Source organism: Cheilinus undulatus, linkage group 10 (genome assembly GCF_018320785.1).
Source record: "Cheilinus undulatus linkage group 10, ASM1832078v1, whole genome shotgun sequence".
Classification (NCBI taxonomy): domain Eukaryota; kingdom Metazoa; phylum Chordata; class Actinopteri; order Labriformes; family Labridae; genus Cheilinus; species Cheilinus undulatus.
Window position 1 is genome coordinate 40,468,968 of NC_054874.1, and position 25,504 is coordinate 40,494,471.

A 25,504-nucleotide genomic window follows, 5' to 3' on the forward strand; every position below is an offset into this window, starting at 1 on the left:
TGTCCTAACATTACATATTTTGGTTCCTTGAAAATGTCCTTGTGAGCACAGACCAAAGTTAAGGTAATCATGTCACAATGTAACAAACTGGTAAATGAATTACATGTGTAAAAACTCCCCTAAAAAATCTGTTCATCATGGATAAGTTTTAAAGATGTTTTTGCATCTGTTTTCAAGTTGCATTTCCGAATGCTGTTGGCACAAGCAAATGTACAGTGGATGTAAATATGCTACAATGAGTTTTTATCATGTTACAGTCGAATGTCCTCCATAAGTGTCCTTGAGCAGCACAATGAGTGTGTTTTCATACAATGTAAATACTGAGTGAGGCAGCCTAGAAAATATTTGAAGAGAAACAGGAGACTACTGCGCTTGAAATGGTCCAAAACTTGCTAGCATGACTACCATTACATGCTTATCTATCACTCTGTCACTCTGGCTACGCACGCTGGGTTTTATTAGGACAGTTTTGCCTGAGAAGACACAACCAAAAAACTCCTGCATGGTTTGGTGAGGTGGGCGAGAAGCAGATCTGCGTATCACCTGAGCATCCTCTCGTCTCCCTCTCTTTCTCTCTGTCTCACTCTCCTTTACTGTCTCCCTCTCTCTCCTATTACCCCTCAGTGAGTCTTCTCTCCCTCATTGACAAGCCCTTATTTTTTCATCTTCCCTCCTAGTTCTTCTCTCTCTCCGTCTCTCACTCTGTTTCTCGCTCTCTTTCATCCCTCGCTCATTTTTTCAGTCCCAATCCCTCTAACCCCCCTCCCCACCACCAAACCTCCCTCCCCCCCTTTCCTCCCCCTCGTCTCCTCAGAGCTCCTCCGCATTAGCAGTCAGCTCCACTCCTAGACGTACTTTGTTTTTCAACCGTGGTGGAGGCTGAGCGAGGGAGGGAGCAAGATACAGAGAGAGCGAGCGAGAGAGAGAAAGAGAGGGAGAGAGTGAGCATCATTTCCACAGTCGTCCAGGCCGAGCGGACCCTGCAGCTCGCCCTCCCTCTCTCCCTCCTCTCTCCTCAGCCACTGCTCACGATGCCAAACATTTTATGTGTTATTTAGTCATGCCTGACTTTATCGAATTTGAAAAACATGCCAGTCACGGGTAACCCCCCCTCCTTCCCTTGCCTCCCCCATCCACATCCCCCACAACCTCACCCATCCGCCAACATCATCCTCATCTCCCTCTCTCTCTCCGTTTGAGACTCTCCCATCCAGGTCTGACCTCAAGAGCCTCTCGAGACGCTGTCTTTGGGGACATTTCACTTCTAAATGAAGTTTTATTCCCAGGCTTCAACTCCCCTCTTTCCTCCTCGTCCTCCTCCATGCACACCTCCTCCTGACCACCCACCCACCCCGGGGGAAGGAGAGAAAGAGCATAATTCTACCCAACAGAGTGTTGACTCTAAGATGGATTATTTCTGCTTGAAATCAGAGGCCATGTGCTGCTGGATAATGTGGCTGTCCCGATTTTTTTCCCCAGCAGTGTTCTAATGATGGAGATTTGACGGGCAGCAAAATGTAGAGGAACAGAGAGACTTGTTCCAGTCGGCGAGGAATGAGAGGCTAAAGGAAATCCTAACATGCTTGCCTTCATAATCCCAAGTCAAGATTTATACTTGTTTTGTTTTTGCTGTTATTTAACAGTCTGGCATGGCTCAGAGGGTCACTGACACTTAGTGGGATTACAGTCATTTTCAAGTGGAATCAACACAGTAAAAATTAGGCACAGACGCATTGAACAAGCAAAATGAATTATGTGTTTTCCTTAACCTTTTTTTGTTTTACCTGAAGCATCACAACACTCACTGTGGTTACATATAGAAGTGAAGTCGAGCTATAGTTGGAGCTTGGTTAGTCAGTTTAATTGGACTTCTATCCTTGTCCCAGTGTATATGACCAGCAGGAGAAACGATTTATCGATGGGTGTAAGGTTGTCAAAATGTTTGGTGCTTTGATCCTTTTAAGATACTACATGCTTTAAATGATGCAATATTCATTATTTTTACTCTTGTTAGTACCGAGTGAGAGAGAGAAAGGGTGCAGCAATGGGCGATCAAATGAGAGCAAGTGCTGGTGCCCTGTTCCTAAAACAGAGCAGTGATACATGAGAGATGATGTCATATCCTGATTGGTTCACAGCGGATAAATAAGTTAGATCTCAAAACTTCTACACAGACATAAATGGGGGATTTTCTTTGACTGATGCTGGAGCGGAGCATCTTTTTGCCTGCTGTTTGCCTCTATGCTACCACTCTGTCATTGCCTCTGTCCTCCTTGTTTAATTCACTGGTCTGTAAATATGCTTTATCTAGTCTCTTTAGTGTCTTTTAAAGATGCATGCACTATGTAAGAGTCTGTTCTAGACTGATTGAGAACAGAGGAGAGAGACAGCAATGCCTCCTGACCTGCAGACTGATGACAGCCTCACAGCCCTGCACAAATACTGGCATCCATAAAATGACCTAAATAAGAATAAAATGAAGAAAACGCGGAGAGCAGAATCGCTGCATATGCTTCATCTGGTTTATTTGATTCTGAGGTAGGCCCTACACATTTTTTTTCTGGAAAATCTTCGTTATTTTCTCTTTAATCCTGGACTATAAACAGTGCATCTGATTTTGACGTTTACTGTTTAGTGCACCTTTCTTTTGTGCAGTTTGGAAATTTAGAAAAATAACTAAATTCAAAACTTTTGGGTGCCCAGGAGATAATTTTTGTTTCTGTTGTTTTGATACAAGTATCACTTTGATTTGATTTTAGCTAGTATCATATTGAAACTCGACATTCTGGTATCATGGTGACTCTAAAGGGCCTCATGTTCACCACAGTTAGTAGTTTTTCAGCTACTTATTATGGACTTTCTTCCTGTTAACCTTGCTAACAAGTTCACAAGCGGTAAACAGGTAGTATTTGAACAAATTTTCAACAAATGCAATGCACACTACCCCTCTACCTCATGGTGATAACTGAAGGTGGATGCAACAGGACTTCATCTACGAAAAGCATTCATGCTCATGGACTTCCCCTAGCCCATTTCGGATCTAATGAGGCAGGATTGATCTCAAAAAGCATTTTCTAGATTTCTTAGTCCAACTAACAAACAAATAACCTGAAGTCAGACCAACATGTTAACAGGATATTTTTAGTGTAGTTTGAGTCAGACCAACACTTTGGCTTTTCTAGTTGTGTGTAAACATACCAGGTCTATTGCATTTGGTTTTCAAATGCATTTTTTCCCCAAAGGCACAATAAAGATCAAGCCAAACTTCCCCTACACTTTAAGACCTGTCTCACCATTTGAGAAACACAGCATTAGCTGAAGCACTCCTTCACAGACGTATTGTAAATCCATTCATTTGCACAGCATTATTGTGCTATATGGACCTCATTTTTTTAGCTCAACCAGAAAGTTTTGTTCACATGTGAATGGAAAAGTGTTTAGATCTCTTCTCTGTCTTTTTTTCAGTTTCTGTTTTTTTCCACTATTATTGGGACAGCTAACATTTTAGTTGTTTCAATCATTCATCCAGCTTTAGGTGCAACTTTGAACTTGTCTTTTTACAGAGGTCCCACTGTAAGCATGCCTGCTTACCAGCTAAGAATATATAACAGTATACCTAATATCTAGCCTGTTATTTCTCCTTCAGCATTTTCCCTGTAGTATATTTTCGCACTTGCTTATGTAGGTCTACCTTAAGCAGCTCACCTCACTTTTTCCACCAGTTCTTATTCCCACACAGACACCTACACTTGTGGCCTCTTATAACACATATCTTCTTTTGTCTTACTGTTTTCTACCTGTAAGTTCTCATAATTTACTTTTGTCATCAACAGGATTTTTGTTAATTTGCCCATGCATTTTCACTTCTGGGCTTTTATAAGCAAAGGCACATGAGTTAGCCTACATTAAAATAGGACACCTTTCACTACAACCAGTGCATTTATCAGAGGGATCTTTCTCTCTCTTTTTTACATATGTAAAAATGTATGTGGTTGAACTGAATTGCAACCATCGTATACGGGTGTAGGAACTGAACTTTACTTGGTAAATGATAGTGAACACAAATAGGTGGGTGCTCTTTTTCTAACATCATATTTTTTTTAATCATCCAAGCTACGGTACTGTCTTTCCATGTACCCCCTGGTACCTGCTTAAGTGCTCCCAGGGGTGTCAGTACCCCTGGTTGACAATCAGACTGACATTAGCCCTACATTAAAAAAAGCAGCCCCCTCATTCATTTTAATGAGGCCATTCCACTGATGCAGCGGGAAGCCAGTGCAAGAGCAAGATATACAGGATCATCCAACTATGGAGCTGATCCTGGTGTAATTTTTGCCTGAAATTAATGCAGTGGCATCTGACAAGGCACATTGCTAATACACTATATTGCCAAAAGTATTCGCTCACCCATCCAAATCATTGAAATTAGGTGTTCTAATCACTTCCATGGCCACAGGTGTATAAAATCAAGCACCTAGGCATGCAGACTGTTTCTACAAACACTTGTGAAAGAATGGGTCACTCTAAGGAGCTCAGTGAATTCCAGCGTGGTACTGTGATAGGATGATACCAGTGCAACAAGTCTAGGCATGAAATTTCCTCACTCCTAAATATTCCACAGTCAACTGTCAGTGGTATTATAACAAAGTGAAAGCGATTGGGAACAACAGCAACTCAGCCATAAAGTGGTAGACCACTTAAAATGATGGTGCGGGGTCAGTAGATGCTGAGGCGCATAGTGCGCAGAGGTCACCATCTTTCTGCAGAGTAAATTGCTACAGACCTCCAAACTTCATGTGGCCTTCAGATTAGCTCAAGAACAGTGCGTAGAGAGCTTCATGGAATGGGTTTCCATGGCCCAGCAGCTACATCCAAGCCATAAATCACCAAGTGCAATGCAAAGCGTCGAATGCAGTGGTGTAAAGCACGCTGCCGCTGGACTCTAGAGCAGTGGAGACGCATTCTCTGGAGTGACGAACTGCGCTTCTTCATCCGGCAATTTGATGGACGAGTCTGGGTTTGGCGGTTGCTAGGAGAACGGTACTTGTCTGACTGCATTGTGCCAAGTGTAAAGTTTGCTGGAGGGGGGATTATGGTTTGGGATTGTTTTTCAGAAGCTGGGCTTGGCCCCTTAGTTCCAGTGAAAGGAACTCTGAGTGCTTCAGCATACCAAGAGATTTTAGACAATTCCATGCTCCCAACTTTGTGGGAACAGTTTGGGGATGACCCCTTCCTGTTCCAACATGACTGTGCACCAGTGCACAAAGCAAGGTCCATAAAGACATGGATGAGAGAGTTTGGTGTGGATGAACTTGACTGGCATGACCTCAGCACAATAGGGGCAGTAACCCAACCCAATGGGGGCAGCAGTATCTCAGTCTGGAAGGTCTTGGGCTGAGAATCGGAGGGTCGCCGGTTCAAGTCCCAGTCAGATCATATCTGGACTTTGGTTTGGTAGCTGTAGAGGTGCCAGGCCACTTCCTGAGCACTGTCGAAGTGCCCTTGAACAAGGCACTGAACCCCCAACAGCTCACGGCAGTGCTTCAATGAGAGCAGCAAGGCCATCACTCTGACATCTCTCCATTAGTGCATGTCCATGGGGATCCTGTTTGTGCATGTGTATTTGCATGTAATTCAGCCTGTGTGTGTGTAGCATGTATAACAATAGAGTGTAAACTGTGAATTTCCCCTTGTGGGACTAATAAAGGAATATCTTCTTAGAACACCTTTGGGATGAATTAGACCAGAGACTGAGAGCCAGGCCTTCTCTTCTCTTCTTCTTCATCAGCGTGTGACCTCACAAATGCGCTTCTGAAAGAATGGTCAAAAATTCCAATAAACAAACTCCTTAAACTTGTGGAAAGCCTTCCCAGAAGAGTTGTTATAGCTGCATAGGGTGGACCAACGTCAAATTAAACCCTACGGATTAAGAATGTGATGTCACTTAAGTTTATATGTGAGTCAAAGCAGGTGAGCGAATACTTTTGGCAATGTAGTGTAGGTCACTCTGAGTCCTTAGGTCTTTGACTTTTTTTTTTTTTTGAAATTTTACAGTTTTTTTCTAATGTTAAATATCTGTTGTAATATTACTCCATGCTAGCTTTGGTAACTTCTTGTGCCTTATCTCATAAGAGAGTGACTACAGGGTAACCTCAAATTTGCATTATATATAAAATTGCAAAAATGTTCAAACAGAAAAAATATAGGACCTTGATATTGATAAAAGGGTCCACTAGAAGTTTGCAGCCAAGACTACAAAGTTAGTTTAGGACTAAGTAGTTGCTGGTTCAGATCCCCTGTGCATTTGAGTGAAGGAGTAGCACTTTATCCTCCAGTAACTGCTGGCTTTGCCCTTGAGCAAGTCAAGTTGCTCATGTGGAACTGCCCGGTGATGTTTGGATGAAGCCTACGGTCGCAGTGCAGCTCTCAGGCATGTTTGTGTGCAGGAGTGTGAAGCAGGGCGGTGCTCGAAAGAGTATCTGTGTTCAGCAGAAACCCTATAGCTAGAGAAATAGAGACCAGAAAAAAACAGGCTCTTTACTGAAGAATATGCTGCTCAGATGCGGTGTTGGAGCTGGTGTATGTCATTCTGCAAATGTAACTGAAACAGTATTATTTAGCTCTGCATTTCCCTGAAGAGGCTTCAATTTTTGTCCCAATTGAAGTCTGTTTGACGCAGCTGCTCTCTCCGTCGAGCTGAGCAGAATCCCTGATCTACATATTAAGTTGTTCATCTTTTATATTCTGGGTAATCCTGTACATAAACATCTCATGTCATACTAGTGGTTTGCATTATTTTCAAAGAAAGCCAAGCCAACACTGCAAAAAAAAAAATTTATCCATGTAATGAATTGATGACTTTTTCATACATTTTTAGAGCTGAAGCTGTTGGTTGCTGATGTTTTTTTTTCTTTTCTTTTCTTTTTTTTTTTTTTTTGCCAAAATGTTACACAGTGCAGTTTTCAAGGGTCTTGAATATGCTTGCCATTTGTATAAGATTTAAGACATTTGGAGACTTAAACTTTGCAAATTTTAAAATACAATTAAAAAAATACAATACAGACTTAGTATTATATGTACCCATACCATTCTATAAAAAATAACAGTAAATAAAATAACCTTTTTGTTCTCAAATTAAGGCATTGTTTTTTGGGGAATTGATACCCTTGCGTTGGCATCAAATGTTGATTTTTTTCATCCCTCTTGTGTCACTAAAATTAAAGGAGAAGCACTGTTGAATGAAATAAATTGACACCCTATGCTCTGGTTTGGTGAAAAGAACATATATTGTGGGGTTTTGGGGTGTTATTTTAGAGACAAGGTTGAGTTTTCATCAGTATTGCAGAGGAAGAGAGGCTCTGAAACAAAAGAAACCTTAAGCTGGAAAGCTCAAGTTTAGGTGAGGTTTGTTTGCTATGACAGGCAGTGAAATGCTTTCCTGTGTGATGGTTTAAAAACTTCTTAATGAGATAACTTCTGAGTAAAATCAGACTTTAGTTTGATTCCATTTAATCAAAATCTAATAAAATATACCACTGATGTTTTCACAATCTCCAAACTAAGGCAGAAAGGCATTTGAGGACATGATTTGATAGTATATAATACATCCAAATATTCAGGAATATGTATCTTGCATGCCATCACTCTGCATCCATAATGTAATGTGAAATGTGAGCTTCTCTCTCTGTGTATCATCCATTCTTCTGCTTGAAGCCAGCTAACACAGAGGAGATAGAAACCAGACGGAGCCTGAGGGCTGTAAAACACCGAAGACATTTCTCCCTCCCTGACTCCTCCTCCAGTTTTCATCATACACCCTGCTCATTGTCTCTTTAGGCTTCTATAAAAGTTTGCACAGCAGAAGTTGTCCATCTTAATAATTCGGTTTAACTCTACACTTACTGGTGGAATCAAATTATTCTAAAGAATATGTGAAAATATTCCCCTCTTTCCATGCTGATATGAGAAATATGTAAGAGTGAGTGTGTTGGATGGAGTGTCAGTGTTTAAAAGAAGATGATAAAGAGATCTACATTCATGATGTCTTCGGTTGTTTCGTGAAAATCTTTATTTTCACATGTTGGAAAGAGTTGAATATACCTTACTGCACAGAAAGATTTATTTGAAGCTTGGAAAGCCTTGGAAAGTCAGTTTCAATTTAAGAAAAAAAGGATCCGAGTAGTTCTTGGTTTGAACAGGTTTCCTGGAGGCAGAAGAGTGTTAAGTAGTCAGCAGATCAATAAGTTCAGGACTATTCTATTGTTTCTATAAATCTATAACCTGTCTGCTGCACTGAGGGTCTTGTTTCATGAATTGATGAAGAAAAGCATTGATTGGTTTCACCTATTTAGCTTTGAGTTCGATCAGATTCCTCATGATTACGACATCACTGTGAGATTTTTTTGTAAATAGATTGTGTGAGTTTTTTTACTTGACATTGAAAAATGCTTTTCAGCTTTTAGTAAGGATGTATAGAGTACAGTGTGAATATATGCATGCTTTGCATTTCTTAATATACACATTTTTTCATTTATATTTTTAGGATTATGATATTCTTTCAGAGAAACTTAGTAAATTCTGCACAGGCTTCCAAATTTGCAGTATTATAAGCCACCAGCTGTAATGAGTGCTGAGATTAGAGTCAAATCAATAGACAGCAGGCTTAACAATCTCAAACGTGTTCCTGGAATGATTTTGTGTGATAGAAAAAGGGTCAGATTGAAAAAGCAGAACATATTTGCTCTCAAATGTTTAATCAATTTCATTCATTTGAACATCTGATCAGTTTCTGCTTCCTCCAAGGAGCTTAGACCGCCAATAAAATGTTTATCCTGATTAATGAATCTACAGCAGATGTCCTTATAATGCTGTTCATTTGCTATTAAGCTCCCTGGTTAAATAACTATCTCCTTTTTTCCTCTTGGATTGTGTACTAATTAATTTTTCTTCTATTGCATTGCATTTAGTATTATTAATTTTTAGCCCATGTTTATTGAACATGAAGTGTAATATCTTGCACATGGCATCATTTCTCCGCTGTATTGATATTTAACATTGTATTGGTATTAGAAGGTCTAATCTATGTAGACTTAAATAATGAGCCTCATTACTATTTGGAGCCAACAGTAATGTGTCCACTGCACAAAATATTGAAACTTTTCAAGTCCCAGCAGCTGTCAGACCTGAAGGATCATATTCCCTTTTATTAGCTTTACAGAATTTGAATTAAAGAAGCTGTTGAGTAGGGATTGGGCACGATTTCTGAATACCCAAACAGTCATTGATATATAGGTCACAAGACTTTTAGTACATCTTAAAAATCGTTTACCATTATATGATGTGCATGGGGCGTGACCTAACTGTGAGGCCATCTACACACCCAAATATGTTGCTTCTTATATAAGAATTAGCACATCCAATGCTGTCTGTTTGCCTGTTAATGGCAATATCCATCCTACGTTAGCATGACACACACAAACTAGATGTGCATCCTGGTCTATCTGTGGGTCATATTAATGCAGCAAATTAAGGATTTACATTTCATAATATTGACCTGTTTTAATCCTACATATCATGAAGTCTTTTCTTTAAATGACTTCCTTCTGCTGTCACCATTACTCTTTAAAATTTGGGAATAGTGCATTTATTCTTCTCTGTGTTGCATAGGGCTGGGCAAGTAATCACAAATGAGATTAAATCGCAATATGGCCTGCTGCGATTTTTAAATTGCAGGAGGTGCAATATTTCTTCAACCTGAAATTTGTGTCAAAATACCAGTTTAGAACTTTTCTTGCAGCAGAGATGTACTTATCATGCAAACATTCTAGTGCTGTATTTTTAGAATAGTATACAAAAAATCCTCTTTTCTTCATTTCTGTATGTTTTTCTTATTGAATTTGAGAATTATATAAAAAATGATCATTCCTTTTGATACAACAGTTTATATCAAATGTGAAAAATGAGTAAAAAATCATCACAATGTGATATTTAAAAAAAATCACCTCAGTTTAACCTAATATTGTGTTGGTTATCATATAGAATTAATTATTGCTTGTTTTTGTGGTAAAATGCATGAGATGAGGAATTTAAGAAATAATTGCTTATTAAATTTCAATCGCAATATTAGGGAGAAAAATCACAATTAGATTATTTTCCCAAATCGTTAAGCCCTAGTGTTGCATCATGGTCTTTTGGGGGGATTTTAATGGGTGGTTGCTTTTCAACTTTTAATGTAAATGTTTGTCAGTGAGTTTCATTCAATGCTTGAAACAACAAACCTTGCTGTTGACTTTAAAAGGGAGTAGAGTTTTTTTTTATTATTATTATTTTGTTGCGAAGATGAATCCTTGATAATGTATATCTTTATTTTTTGTAGAAACCATTTAGATAAAGTTAATATTGCCCTGTTTTGTTTTTTTGTTTATTTTGCCCTAATCATTGTTTAAGTTAAACCTTCAGTATAATCAAAAGCAGATTTTGCAGCCTAATTAGACAAATCTACTTTATAGTTCTCTTTATAAAATTTTGATAACATGATGGACTCCATTCTCCTGTCCTTGTAGGGTTGTGTGATCACTGCAAAAATCATTAAAACAGTCATTTTTACTGATATTAAGATTACTATTATTATACACATTTATGCATTGATTCTACAACTTCTGCATTGGTTGTATTTGTTAACTAAAACACTCTTAACAAGCAAAAATGAATAAAATAAGTGCTAAAAACATAATGGTGTAAATTAGTATATATAACAAGAATGAACTGAAACAAGATCTATTTTGATGAGACTGTGTGTAAGAGAACTAATGTAGCGTATTTTAAGAGTTATTTACTTAGTTTAAGGACTTCCTGACTAATTGGGACAAAAAAGATATGATCATGCTTGATTTAAGATTAGACTTTAAAGTTACACACTTGAAATAAGAAATTACCTTTTAAAACAAGATAAATTATCTTACACTACTTAATCTAAGTTTATAAATCTTGGGTCTCCAAATAATTTGTCTCTGCCCAAACCTATCAGCACTTTCTCCCATTATATCCTGTTTTGTTTAATCTGTCCAGAGCAAACATTTGAGAAGATAACCAGTGCCAATACCAAGCCTAAGTACTGGCACTTTTACTGATAGAACATAGCAGTTACTGTACTTGGTATGCAAGTATTTAGTCAAAGTTGTGGCAATGTCTGCAGTTTGTTGATTTTGTAACATAAAGGAGGATAGAAAAAGTAGAGCAGAATAAAAGCTATGCACTGATAAATGCTCAAGAGGAGGAATGAACAGCATTTGATGAAAATAAAATGATTTTAACTCTAGTTATGGTTTGATCAAGTACTCATATTTGTACTTGGTATCAGTCAGCCCTTAAATATGGGTACTTGTACTGGTACATGGTCTGGAAAAATCTGAAGTCGATGCATCCCTATCAGTAATTTATCAGCACTTGTACCAAAGAAGGTTACTACCCAGTATTAACTTACAATAAAAGCAGCCATTGAAGTTGGTACTCTACATATAGATTTATATAAGACCTGCATAATGTTTCTAGTAACCTCTTAATTGTACAGTAGGCGTTAAATTACTCATACTTGTCATAAAATTATCATTATATTATATTCTATGAGTAATACTTCGTCAGTTCATTCTAGGTTTCTTTTTTCTTTATCTAACAGCTCTGCTCTTCTCTCTTTTTTCTCCCTGCAGCGATCGGTCGGACGTTGATCCCCCGTTACTTCAGCACGGTGTTTGAGGGAGGGGTCAGCGAGCTCCACTACATCCTCAAACACTCCAAGGAGTCCTTCCACAACTCCTGCATCACCCTGGACTGTGATCAGTGCACCATGGTCACACAGCACGGGAAGCCAATGTTTACAAAGGTAACGCTTGACCCCTGAGAGCCTCCCACCATGAATAATTGATCACAGGCTATGATAATGGACCAGACGCGGTGTTTAACTGGTTAAAGATCAAATCCTTACACACTCTTTGATTCATTTTGCCTCTGTTTCTCCTTGTCAGTGATACCACATCTTCCCTTGTGAAATGAGTGAAATATGTAGAAAGGTTTTATCTATTTTCTGCAGTAAATGTAGTAACTGTTTTAGTAATTTTGTGATATCCTAACACAGTGCTTATCTCTTATTTTGTTAGGCAAAATTTTGTTCACAGGACTAACTGTAGTAAATACACTTTTTAAACAGTAAATCAAATACTTACATGACAACCAACTGATTTAGTTTGTCTTATAGTATGGTAATTGTGTCTGTATAGTATAGAGGAATAAAATAATGGGGCAGTATGAGTGTAGGTTTCAGTATATCCTTGAATTTGTTAAAGGGTGTGCACTTACTTTGTAGGGTTTTAATATACTCTTCAATAGCTATAGCAGCAGACCATGAACAAATTAGAATATAAGTTAGTCCACTGTGTTTAAAAGGATGGATTCACATTAACAAAGTCTGTCTTGCAATAATAGTGTGTGAACCTTTAAAGTCTGCCGCTATGATCATTCCTCCTTTTCAACCAGACTTTGTTTTAACATTTGATGCCAACTTTTCTCTTTGGCTTTAAATGAACAGTGGGGATGATAGTTAGTGATACAGCTGACTCTACAAATAGTGACTGCCCAATCCTAGAATGAATGTCAGATGGCATGTGGCAGAGTCATCATTTATTCACATTTTTCTTGTTTTCATGATGATGGGAAGACAAAATTGTGATTGAAACTAAAACTCGATTAATTACCCAGGACCAGTACCTACCATGACGAACACAGCTTGTTTCTCCTTGCTGAGGAAACACCTGCATAAGGAAGTGTGTACTTCCACAGGACTGTCATCTCCTGCTGTATGTCATCCATGTTTGGTGCCTCTTAGGGTGAATCCCATTTCTACCCCTTAGCCCTTCCCCTTTGTCTACCTCTCTAAAGATTGACTATATGAGAAAATACAACTGTTGTGTTTTCTGTAATCATTATGCTGAAAATATTTTTCATTTATGCCCCTCCTTCGTAGTCTGTTGTGCCATTTCGCAATTGAACGCAGTGCATGGAGGGGAAATTCATCATACCCCTTGGTTTCAAGTGTGGTCCAGAAAAATCTTCATTTCAAGGGCTATGTAGCCCTTAGCCCTACCCTTCAATTCAAAAGAGAATTGGGACACCACTTCACCTGACGTGAACGCGCAAAATCAAGGGGTAGGGCTAAAATAAGGGCTAAGGGGTAGAAATGGGATTTGTGCTTACTTGTAATGGCCGTGATTGTTCTGTGCCATCACCTGTACATTCTGTCCCCCATGCTCCTTTGGTTCATCTTGAGCATGGTCCATTGGGATTTCATGTTTTTTTCGGGGGGGTGGGGGGGGGGGGGGGGTGGAGTAGCAAATCTCTCCCATGATTCTCTGCTGCCCTCACCATTATCTTTTGTTTTTGATTTGAGTGAGAGGCAAAAAAAATACTATTACTGTAGGAAATCTAGTATTAATAGGGTTGATCCAATTTCAATACCAGTATCGGAAATACGTCTGATATGGCTTAAAATGCAGGTATTGGTATCAGCAAGTACATGAGTTTTATGCACCAATCGGATACCGTTTGGTTTAACTATATATTTTGCTTTGTTTAGCCATGCTAAATGTTAGTGCTGTAAACCAAAAATCAATTCTTCTCTGTAGGAAAGCACTGCATGCGTGGCCTTTGGTTTTTAGAGCAGCAAAGAAGAAACAAAGGACCCACTGCAGCAGCAAAGAATGGTGGCTGTGTGACAGTTTATCTCTGAATGTGGTTGTCAAAATGCCTTCCAGACTGGCGCTGTCATACACAACAAGAAGTGACACAGTTTATCAAAAGTTGAATAACTTTTGAACCATAAATCATTGCCTCTTACTTGTTTTTCCTCTTGAAGCTAGCTTCCCAATGACACCACTGATGCTTTTGAATCTCTTGTAAGCATTTTCAGTGAGCCTGAAACTCATGTGACTTTTGGGGACTTTGATGATTAAATCCACACCCGTAAAGCCAATACTGATCGTCTTTTTATCCATTGTAATCCAGTTACAATCATTTATTACTGCTAGCTCGGATACCAACTCAAATGCTAACTGCCATATTTTACCCCTTGGGAGGGTCTGTCAGCCAATAGCAGGCTGTTCTGTAATCATGTGCTGCTGCCCGAATAGAGCAGAAAGGAGAGAGAGCTAGAGAGAGCCTGTGAGGCAGCCTGCTGTACTCTTATTTTAATATTTATGAGTTAAACTCAATAATCATCCGAAAAACAACTTTAGGGTCACAGAGATGCTGCACATTATGATTGTATTTGTTGAGCCATGTTTTGAGTCAAATATAGGTCTAAAATAATTTGCTAGTCTGCACAGTCAGTCCAAGTTTACTCTGGTATCGGATCAGTACTCGGTATCGGCCGATACCCAACACCTTGGCATTGGAATTGTATCAGGAAGCTAAAAAAGGTATTGGAAAATCTCTAGCATTAACATGGACGTTACCCTTCCCTCCAGAGCCTAAATATCTTCACTAACTAGTGTTTGGGGTTTAGAATTGAAACAGGGAAATGTCACACATAGTCATATTTACCCTCTTCACTTATCAGCATTTTGGCTGAAATCCACTGGCATTTCTCATGTTAGAGATGTCGACAGATTGTTAAGCCCTCGGGTACTCCAAAGGCAATGCTAGGGGGACATGAATGAGGTCTTTGAAGAGTGTGGTGCAGTTTGCAGTATAAGTGAGACACAGACAGAAGAAGCAAGAAATAGCAGAGGAAACACAAATTGCGCAGGTGAGATAATCCAAATCTGACACTGAGGTCTTGTGAAAGCACTAAAGCTGAGCTCATCTGCTTTTGTCTTTGGGGAGAGAATCCCCCTGTGAGCCCGAGTGAATATCTGCTTCACCGCTGTCTGATCCAGATGGCTAGCTGACTCTTAGCACTCTTCTGCTGACTGTCTAAATGAAGCTGAGGCCAGATACCTTGTCAGCGCCGAGCAGGCAAGCTAAAGGGATTCCATGTTCCCTGTACCATGAACCCTGAGCTACAGCACCGGACCGGATTGTTCTGACATTAAACAGCTCTACGCCCTCTTGTTTTCAGGACTTGACAGTATGCACTCACTCTTGTGTGTGTGTGCAAGCATGAGTGTGTGTGAAGTGTGCAGAGTCTGAAATTAACTTTTTGGCTGACCTGCCACGGGCTGCGAGACTGAGTAGAAAAACATCACAGCAAAAGAAAATCTCCATTTAAGCAATTTTGTCTTTTCTTTTTTCTGGGTCTACTTTTTTTCTTTTAGAAGAAAGGGAAAAATGTGTTCATAAGTTATTATTCCGCAACTTTGAGGAATTTGGTGCTATTTTTATTTTCATTGGCAGACTGTTTTAGCTTTTTTTTTTTTTTTTTGCTTTTACAATTTTCGCTCATTTTGGGGTAAACTCTTCACAACAGAGAACAAAATCAGGAGGAATGGAGTTGTTTTCTGATGCAAAGCAAATACATTTTAAAATTCAAATTATTGAAGAAGTAGAAATGAATTATTAGAGTCCGTGCAATGGTAGATTTCAATACCTACATGTGCATTTAACAGCCTGCTCAAAGTTTCTAGTATTATTGTCAGTCAGAGATATGCAGAGAGAGGGAATAGATAAAGATGAACAGAGAATCACTGACAAAGAATAAAACTGATTTATGACTGCAATGCCAGTAATAATGGTAACAGTGATATTAGCAGGAACAAGAAAAAATAATGGACTGATCATTCTGATATTAACAGAAACAACCATAATGATGATAAAATGGGGAGGACTGATTATTATGGCAGTTGGAGTTGAGCAGCTCTTAGATTCACATTAGCCTTGATAATAATGATAATAGATGGAAGACTGATATTGATAGTTGTAGCAGCTAGAGTCAGGCAGATCCACAGCAGCAGGCCATTCACACCAAAGATCCAGAGGAAGCTACGAGACTAGGGAGCTAAGAAACACCCAGGTAGATAAATGGTTAGTAACATAAATGGTACATGAATATTTCAACCGAGTGACATTTATATTATTTGAGTGGATACAGAAAGAGGAAGAGAAAGAACAAGGGAAAGATGTTGTACATTTAGTTAAACATTTGAGGGCCACACTGTTTCTAAGCAAAATAATTATTTTAGCTTGTGTCAGCATGCAAACAAAGACTGGAGAATTTATTGGTCTTTTTTTTTTTACCTTACCACTTTCCATTATATAAAGGTGTTCATAAAAATGCACTCTAATAATAACTTAAACCCTAAAGATAGTTTGTAATTGGAGCAAGTGTTTGCTTACTCTGCCATAAGGATGCATTTCTTTTAATCCAATATATCGATATTTACAAACCCGTTTTAGCCGATACCAGCCAGCACTGATAAATGCACACCTGTATTCATTATAAAAGGCATCTCCAGTGCAAAAAGAGGCTAAGTCAAGCAGAGCTGAGAGAGGAGCAGGGATGTAGACTTGTTTCACACTCTGGGCTTCATTCAGAAAGTTCAGGGGTCAAGGTATGTCCCCTTAAGTAGGTAGTGCCCCAGGCAACCACTTTTTCCGTACAGTACATTTACACATTTTCTGATTTTTAAGGTTATGTGAAAAAAACGATTATATATCGCCAGACACTTTTGTATCTGTCGATCCCAATTTCATGTGGATAATATCATTCATCCCTAGCTGATACCACTAGTGTCACTATAAAAATGTTGTGCAGATCTTAAACTTTGGTCCTAAAAAAAAACACTTTAAAGTTTAAGGAATGAGATTGAATAAAAAGAGGCTTCAGCTGATGTAGGTCTGTTAGTCCTGCTCAGAACTGTGATATTTACAGCAGATAGACGCTGGTATTTACAGTCAATATGTCAGTTGGAAATATATCAGCAGAAAACTAGTTTTTTGTTTTGTTTTGTTTTGTTTTGTTTTAATTTAATTTACAACCTATGTGGTGAAATTATTACATGTTATTTGGGCAAATGTACAGTTAGTGTTCTGAACTGCATATTCCAAACTAAATGCTTAATATATTGAGTGCATGAGTGCGTTCCCACAAAGAAAAAAACTCAAATACTAGTATATTACTGGTGAAATCAAAACTATCCAAGAATAGAGCATGGAACAATGGACACTTCACACACTCAGTGCATGCCATATTGGTAGGGATGGGAATCGAGAACAGGTTCCAGTTGAAAACCAGTTATGACTGGTTCAGTCCATTGACATAATTTACATTTAATCTTAACGATTCACTTATAGGTGCCTTACCTCTATGTTACTTAAAAAACACAGTCTCGCGAGAGACAGTCAGCGAAGTGAACAAGAACAGAGAAGTCAAGGAAGTAAACATGGCCAACAGTCTCAAATAAAGGCTAAAGCGGTCAAAAGTGTGACTTTATTTCTCAAAAAATGTTGAGAACGGTGCGACATGCGACATCAAGTACTTTTAATTTTAAGATTTCAGCTCATTTTTTAATACATCTAGGATCCAGAGACTAGTTCATTTTCATTTTAAGGCTTTATCTTTTAAAGAAAATGAGCAGCAGGATTTTATAACTCCGGCTTCCTCCCACCACCAAAAACATGCTCATTAGGTTAATTGGTGACTCTAAATTGCCCGTAGGTGTGAATGTGAGCATGCCTGGTTGTCTGTCTCTGTCTCTATGTGTTGTCTGTCTCTATATGTCAACCCTGTGATTGACTGGTGACCAGTCCCCGCTTCACGCCCAATGACAGCTGGGATAGGCTCCAGCCGCCCCCCCCACCCCACCCCCGTCCAAGAAAGGAATAAGGGGTATAGAAAATAGATGAATGGATGGATATTCACAGGACAAAAATCGATTAGGGAATTAATGAAGAATTGTATAGATGAGAAGAATCAATAATGGCATCAGTATCAATGAAATCTTATCAATTCCAGTCCCTAGTCTGCTCAGAGAATTGGCAGAGTTGTGAATAAGAAGCTTTGTGATAAAAACAAATATGAATACATTTCTACACAGCAACTCAGTCCCTATCCTAACACCTGTTTTTACCTAAAAGAATCATTCTTGTGATGTACATTTGTACATACATTTTGAATGTAACTGTACATTTAAGCATTCAGACAGGTTTTTTCTTTCATTACTAACACACGAGAAAGTCTTTAGTAGTTTAGGGCAGGGCCTTAAATGTAGTACACCAAAGTCAAATGCTACCATGTTTTGGATGTGACAGGTGTTTACCTTAGTTGAAGTGTTTCCTTGTGTGTGCGTTAGTGTATATTTACACACGTGACTGCACACACGTTGGTCTGTGTTGATGGGGGTTCATAGGGTCACACCACATTTTCTGTACATTTGGAGGAGAAATGATTTTTATTCATGTGGTGGTGAGTGGGTGGGGAGTGTGTATGTGCTGAGGTGACAGTGGGGTTGTGTGTAGGTTTTTGTGTGTATGTAGTGGTGTCGGGGGTTTGATTGTTGTTTTTGTTATCATATCAGTAAATGAGACAGAAACCTCCTCAATAACACACTCAGGACGTCTTTTTATGTTGCTGTTGTTTTTTTGTGAACAAGGCTTCCCAAAAGGAGCAAAATAAAAAAAAAAAACATAATATATTACGAGTGTCCGATATTAACCGTACATAACAGAAACAGAACGGCCCAAGCCCGGTCAACAAAAAGCTAAATTTGATGCCTACAGCGCTGCTCTCTTTTCATCTTCCCCTAAATTGGATGAGAAGAATTAATTCATTAGAAAAAAAAAAAAAAGAATTCCAATAACTGAGCGTGTTCTCCCTGAGCTCCCAGCAGCAGCGAGCCTGCAGCTCTGGAGGCCCGAATCTCAATCAGCTCTGCCTCGCCTCGCTCTCCTCAACCCCCCACACCACCCCCACCACCACCCTCACCCGCACCCCCATCCTCCTCCTCCTCTCTCTCTCATCCCGCTGCCTGACTCGCTCGCTCATTCTCCCCTCGCTCTCTACTCCACCGCTCTCTCTCATCCCCCCTCTTCTTCTTCTCAACCCCCCTCCACCAACTCTGCACCCTTAACGCACACACAAACCCAGACTCGCATACACACATGTACACACACGCATCCTTCATCCCTAGAGAAATCATCCCCAGCTCCCAACTCGCTCTCTTGCTCTCCCACTCTCTCTCTCTCTGTCTGTATCTGTCTTTTTCTCCGCTCATCTCTCTCTCTCTCTCTCTCTCTCTCTCTCACTATCCCTCTATCGCTCTTATTCTCTCTCTTCAAAATTTCTAATTCAGATTTGGTTTATTATTGGCATGGCCATGTTGAATAACGCTGATTTATTATCTTATTTTTTTCACAGTTTTTGACATCACTCCTGTCAGAAATAACAGCACTGTAGGCACCAAGTTAATTGTTGAGATCTGGGATGCTAAATGGATTGAACACAGCATTCAGATTATCCTACTCCTACTTATTTGACATGGGGAGAAGAAAGATGGCTTGTAACAAACAGCAACATAAAGGTCAAGGTTAAAACAATAAAGAGCAAGAGTAATTTCCATCCTGGTACAGGATGTGAACAATAAAAGATGCTGGAATTCATGTGATGTGCGGACATATTACTTGTAACAAAAATCTACACATTACAGGCCATATGCTTCATTTATATTCGTTGTTAAAAATACATAGTGTATGAATCTTAACCTCGGTAGTAAGCTTACACTTCTGGACTCTGCATGTCATAAGCCAGTGATTCACAAAGTAAGGCTTCATACAAAAGAAAGACCATGCAAGCTGTTTTGAACTGCTCACAATTATAAAAGCAGACTTCCAGGTAAATATAGGGTTAACAGCAGACATCGAAATGGCTAAAACAAAGACAAGAAACTATGACAGTAAGGCTGAGCAGTTAATCAAAATGTATAGATTGCATCACAGTATTACCTGTTAGTGCTGGGCATTTAATCAAATTTCAATTTCAATCAGATTTTAACTTCCCATTATTATGAACACAAGATAGTTGTGATTAAATGGTTACTGTGCCACATGCAGTTTTGTCCATTGGATTTGTCATGAGGTAAAGGTTTCAGTGTGTTGTAATACTTTAGCCATAAAAGTAATTTTTGTTGCTGATCATCGTTTGTTATTTTCACTCTTTTATTTTCATTTATTGCTTTTTTTCCAAAGTAACTGTGTTTTTTTTTTTTTTTTTTTTTTTTGCCTTAATGTCCCTGTAAAGCCATAGGAAATCTTTCTTTTATATTTGTTGTATCACAAGCCACTGTGATATGAACCACCAGACCAAATAAAACATCTCTAAGATTATAAAAGTAAGCTTCAAAATCATGAAAAAGGAGGCAGTAGAATCTGCTCTAGGATGGTGTGGGTGTGTCCGTTGAATGAGCTGAAGCCACGCCCACTCAACAGTGTTACATTTGGAAAAGTTTTTCTGATCAGAGAGCATCTGTCTAGCTCTATGGCAGAGCAGAGAGACAGAAGTTGTGGATTAAATTTACTGTTTTCTGCTACAAATCTCTCTGATGATACTTTTAATGACCCGTAGGTCACTGAGGCTGTTAGATTTGAGAAATTTACCTCACAATGAACAAAAACACAACATATAACTGGCTGTTAATGTCCAATGAAGGCAGTGACTTCAGCTATCAACACTTTGTGCTGAGATAAGCTGCTCTGGGATTTGATATCATTGTATCGTTGATAATTCCCCATCAAGACTTGTGATGTCATGGGCTCAGATATTTGCCCAGGAAAGACATGAAAAACTAACAGTCTTAATCAAAAATTCAGTCAGGGTTTTCAAATGTTTACTGCATTCTTATTCAACATATCTAGTATGTGAAGACACAAAGTTTTAATTTGATTTGACCTGGTACTTCAATCTAGCAGCCTTATGTCCTACTGCAGTTTTCAAATTGCAGAAGGTGCAATATTTCTGTAACCTTTAAATATGTGTCAAAAATGCAATTTTTAGCTGCAGAGATGTTGTGCTCTACACACCATGCCAACATGCAAGTGTCAACACAAGTGTCAATCTAACTTACCTTATTTTCATGTTTTTGATCAGAATGAGAATACCATTAAATGATCATTCCCTTCAATACAATATAGCGTATCCAATTTGCATTATGAGTCAAAATAGTTGCAATTTGATATTTTTTCAAAATCGTTCACCCCTAGTTTAATCTATTCAATATTGTCTTGGATATAATATAGAATGATTTATTGCTTGTTTTTGTTGAAAATACATAAGATGTGGAACTTAAAAGATAATCACATATTAATCCCAATAATGGGGGAAGAAAACACAGTTGAATTATTATCTCAAAGTGTTCAGTCCAAATGATGACTCATAGTATCTCTCCCTTGGCTTTACCTATACAGTTATGGGTATTTGAGAGGAACCACCTTCCATCCTTTTACTACATCTTATGTGAGAGTTGGGGGTGGGGGGTTGTTAGCTCAGATTTAATGTTACCTTTCACCTTTGCAGATACATTTTCCCGCATGAATAAATTGTGTTTTCATGTATCACTTATTAAGAAAAGCACAGTCATGGACTACCTGTTTGTAGTGAATTAATCCTGTCAAATTTCCCCAAACTCAGTTTCAACACTTTTATATTGTTCTACAAACATCCCAGAGTTGGATGACAAAAAAATTGAGTGTCACCTTCGCTGTGGCAGGTCCACTTTCAGTGAGCTGCCTCGGTGACAGGTGACGAAAAAAAAAACATAATTTTTGACCCAGTGGAAAGCCATACCAGAATTTTTTAGTCTGAGTTATTGGAAGGTGAGTAGAAGTGAAGGGGTTACTTGACACAAATCTGTTGTCACAGCAGATCACAGAATGGCCAAAGCTCAGTTTTGATCCTCGACATAAACAGTAAGGTCTCTTGAATTCAGAAGATGTGCCACACATTTCTGTCGGGGCTGAGAAATGTTGGCCAAAAATATTACCATGGTATTTTGAGTTCAATGGTTATATATGAAATAGCTTGAGATTTTTTTCTATTAAAGTTAAAAAAAACAAGGTCAGCTCCCTGTCAAATCCACATGGTCCAAATGCCAAATGTCACACAGGCACTTTAGCTGCACAATGACAGCACATACGTAAAAATACATGAAAATAGACCACTTGTTTTTTCCAAAATATTGATCAGAACTATAAATAAACATGCTCCTCAAATAAAGTGATAATCCCCAATTTAGACTACACGGTTCTAATAGATTATCTTGTAGTTAATAAATATATTGTTTGTGGTTTCGTACTGTAAACAAACTTTTTATTTAGCATTAAGCCTAGCATGTTTTTCTTATACAAACTTCTGCATAAACTTTATCAGAAGCAGTATAGTTTTACCTGCATGTTGTTTGAAAATATATAGATATCTTGAAAGCTGCCCAGCTCTAATTTCTACTTAAAAAGATCATCCCACAGTGGGAAATATTCTTTTTTTTTTTTTTTGGCTGCAAAATACTAAAAAATACTTAGAGTGTAAGTGTTAGCCTGCATGTTAGACCTACACTCAGAGATTCCCCATGTAATGACCAAAAGCTTGAAATTAGCACCTGCAAAATATCAGGTAAGCAGATTCAAATTTCACATCAGTTTTCACCATGGTATGTGAAGTATTCTTCTATATGTTCCTCTGGTTCTATTAACTGTGTTTTAGTAAACTGAATCTAAAGGTAAGAATGACCAGGAATAAAATGTGTATAATGTGTTCCATTATAATACAGTCACATGGCTCCAAATTCAATTGAACACTTCATGATCATTCTACACAGGTGTCAGTGGTGGATGACAACATTTTTTGTGTTACCTGTGCAGTGGCAGGTCCACATTCAGGGAGCCACCATGGTGACAGGTGACAAAAAAGTTAATTTTAGACCCAGCGGTAAGCCATATGAGAATCTTTTTAGTCTGAGTTATTGGAAGGGGAGTAGAAGGGAAGTGGTTACTCGACACAAACTTGTCATCACAACAAATCACATGCTGGCGTAACAATAATTACAGTTGTAGTCATAGTTGTGCAGGTAAACTTTCCTCTGTCAATAGATACCAATATGTTGGCTGGTGCTTTAGTAATAAAGTTTTTTTTTTCTTTAAAACAAGAACTTTAAATGTTTTAACACCTATTTATATTTGCATTTGTGTGCCAGAAATTATCCTGCATGTAAGACTTTTATAGTGTCTAAAGTATGTTTCTTCCATTTTATGTGCTTGAACTCTAAATAAAGAATATTAGTTAATGATGATTTATCCAGAAGCATAAAAAATGAAACTAGAAATAGAAATTATTTTCCAGTCCAAGACTTCCTTGGCTGTTGCTGAAATCACCCACTTGGGCTGTCAGAAGTGGTCAGTTTATCATAATTTGTTTGATCCTTGTTATACTGCAATCTTCGCATATTTCAACTACAGAAGTGACTGATAAAACAGTGAAAATATTCTCAACTTCAAATGAACAAAATGATCATTTATGCACAGCCAGTCATCCCTAGATACATAGAAAAATCACTGTATAGTATTAGAAAGTTAGCGAGTCATTGCTATGTGTTGCTTGATGGATCGGCGTGATTGTATTGATTTACACCAAGAAGGAGCAAAGAGGAGTTTAGGCTGCGCTCAGCACAGTTCATGTGCTCCCTCAGTCTCTCCCTGTCATCACTACTCATCTACAGACTAACGAGCAGGTGGGGTTAACACGCCGCTGAGCGCCGGTGGTGCTTCCCTGGTGCTGGGGAACAATGTGTGCAGGTTCACGGGGCAACAAGGTGTTGACAAGGTGACACAGGGTGCCAATTTGACCAACAGCCCCCAACCTCCGAGCCAGCCCTGTTATCCCAGCACCTCCATTCACTACCCAGCAGGCTTTGCTGTCCCTAGCCAGTGTGAGTTAGCTCCAAGGGCACGGCCCTTGTTACCGGTGCCCAGTAGGGGGGGTTCTGCATGCTGGGAGGTGAGCATCGACCAAGAGGGGAGTTCTTGACACGGTGATCTCAGCTCAAGTGAATTTAATTCCCTGGGTGGATTTTTTTTTTGTTAAGAAATTGACTTGTTGAAGTGATGTCAACGGTGTCCTTTTCTGAGCTTTTTTTGCAACCTACTGTTTCTTTAAATTCCAGGCTTTTTTGATAAGACACTTTAATATACTTGCTAAATATTGATTAGTGTTACAATATCATTTCAGTTGGTTTCAGTAGGGGTACTGGTAGCTCAAGCTGTCATGTTTGTTGCCCAGGCAGCCTGGGTTTAAATTCAGCCTGTGGCTCTTTCTCTGATCATTCTCCACTCTCTCTCACCAGTTTTTAGCTTTATATCTTGAATAAAAGCATAAAAACCTCATTAAATATAATAATAATAATACTTCTGATAACCTTTGTCAATAATTTTTGTAATGTATGTAAAAATCACAAACTAACTTAGTGTGTCTTAACATGTCGTTCACAGTTGAGCGCAGAGTTTTTAATTCAGTTGAGTCCTGCAGCGTTTTTGACTCCTGCTGGTGAATATGAATGGGACTAGAGTTACTGATGATCAACCGGAACAACAAGCTGTTGGTGTTTCTTGTCATGCATTACATCAGAATTTTTGTTACCTTGCTGCAATGCATGCTGTGACATGCATTGATCTTTTTATGAATGATTAGGTTGACTTCCATTATTTGTAGACAGTAATTTCTTTATGCAAAGGCGTTACAGCGCATAAAATAATGCTTTTGACTTCTATATAAAATTATTATGAAAGTCTGTGACAGTAAGTCGGCTGCTTTTGCAGTACATTTTCTACAGACTGCTAACAGACTGTTAGCAGGAATCCCTGTCTATTTAATTCAGTTATTTATTTGAATTATTCTTTGTCTAAGTACTGTACACTGAAATATACTATCTTTGATTGTACTTATAAAAAAAATGTAACTCATATTTACAAGAAAAGGGACGTAATGGATTCAGTTAGGAGTTAGAGCGGGATAGACTTGCAACAAAATGCTGCAATCAAACCTTAAACAAATGGCTGTATGTTGCACGGATCTTTATAAAAAAAAAAAAAAAAAGAGGACACATATTCTTCCTTAATGTACACTTTTTAGCTAGAAATACATGCTGCAAAACAGCCATACTTTCTTTATCTAGAAAAAGTATATTGTGCTAATCTATTACAGTAGGTTCAGAGTTGTAATTTGGTGGTGATGTTGCAGCTGCGCACATCTACATTTATTCTTATAAGAGTGCATATTTTGAAATTTACATTTTTGATTTAGAAAAAGAAATGTGACAACTAATTACTGCAACTCAAATTGCACGTTAAAACATTTTTTTGGCCTAAATTTCTGCAGATTGTTGAGTGTATGTCTTATCTGCTCAACTATATGTAAATAAACAGTTTAAGCTATACCCTTAATAAAGTGAAAGTCGTATCTATATATTCATATTCAGAGGGTTGTGCTCAGTTACAGTATATTAAAGTACGTCAGCAGCTTGTTGCTATAATCGATCATATT

General features: G+C 38.4%; 1 protein-coding gene across 5 annotated transcripts in view; it reads left to right on the top strand.

Annotated features, from left to right (window-relative positions):
- The window catches only part of ldb2a (LIM domain binding 2a), a 161,232-nt gene that overhangs the window by 93,975 nt on the left and 41,753 nt on the right, over positions 1-25,504 (top strand). For all 5 annotated transcript variants that reach the window (XM_041797585.1, XM_041797587.1, XM_041797586.1 and 2 more), the window contains exon 3: positions 11,706-11,878. In XM_041797585.1, coding sequence (XP_041653519.1) covers positions 11,706-11,878 — 173 coding nt within the window. The remainder of the gene's footprint in view (positions 1-11,705; positions 11,879-25,504) is intronic.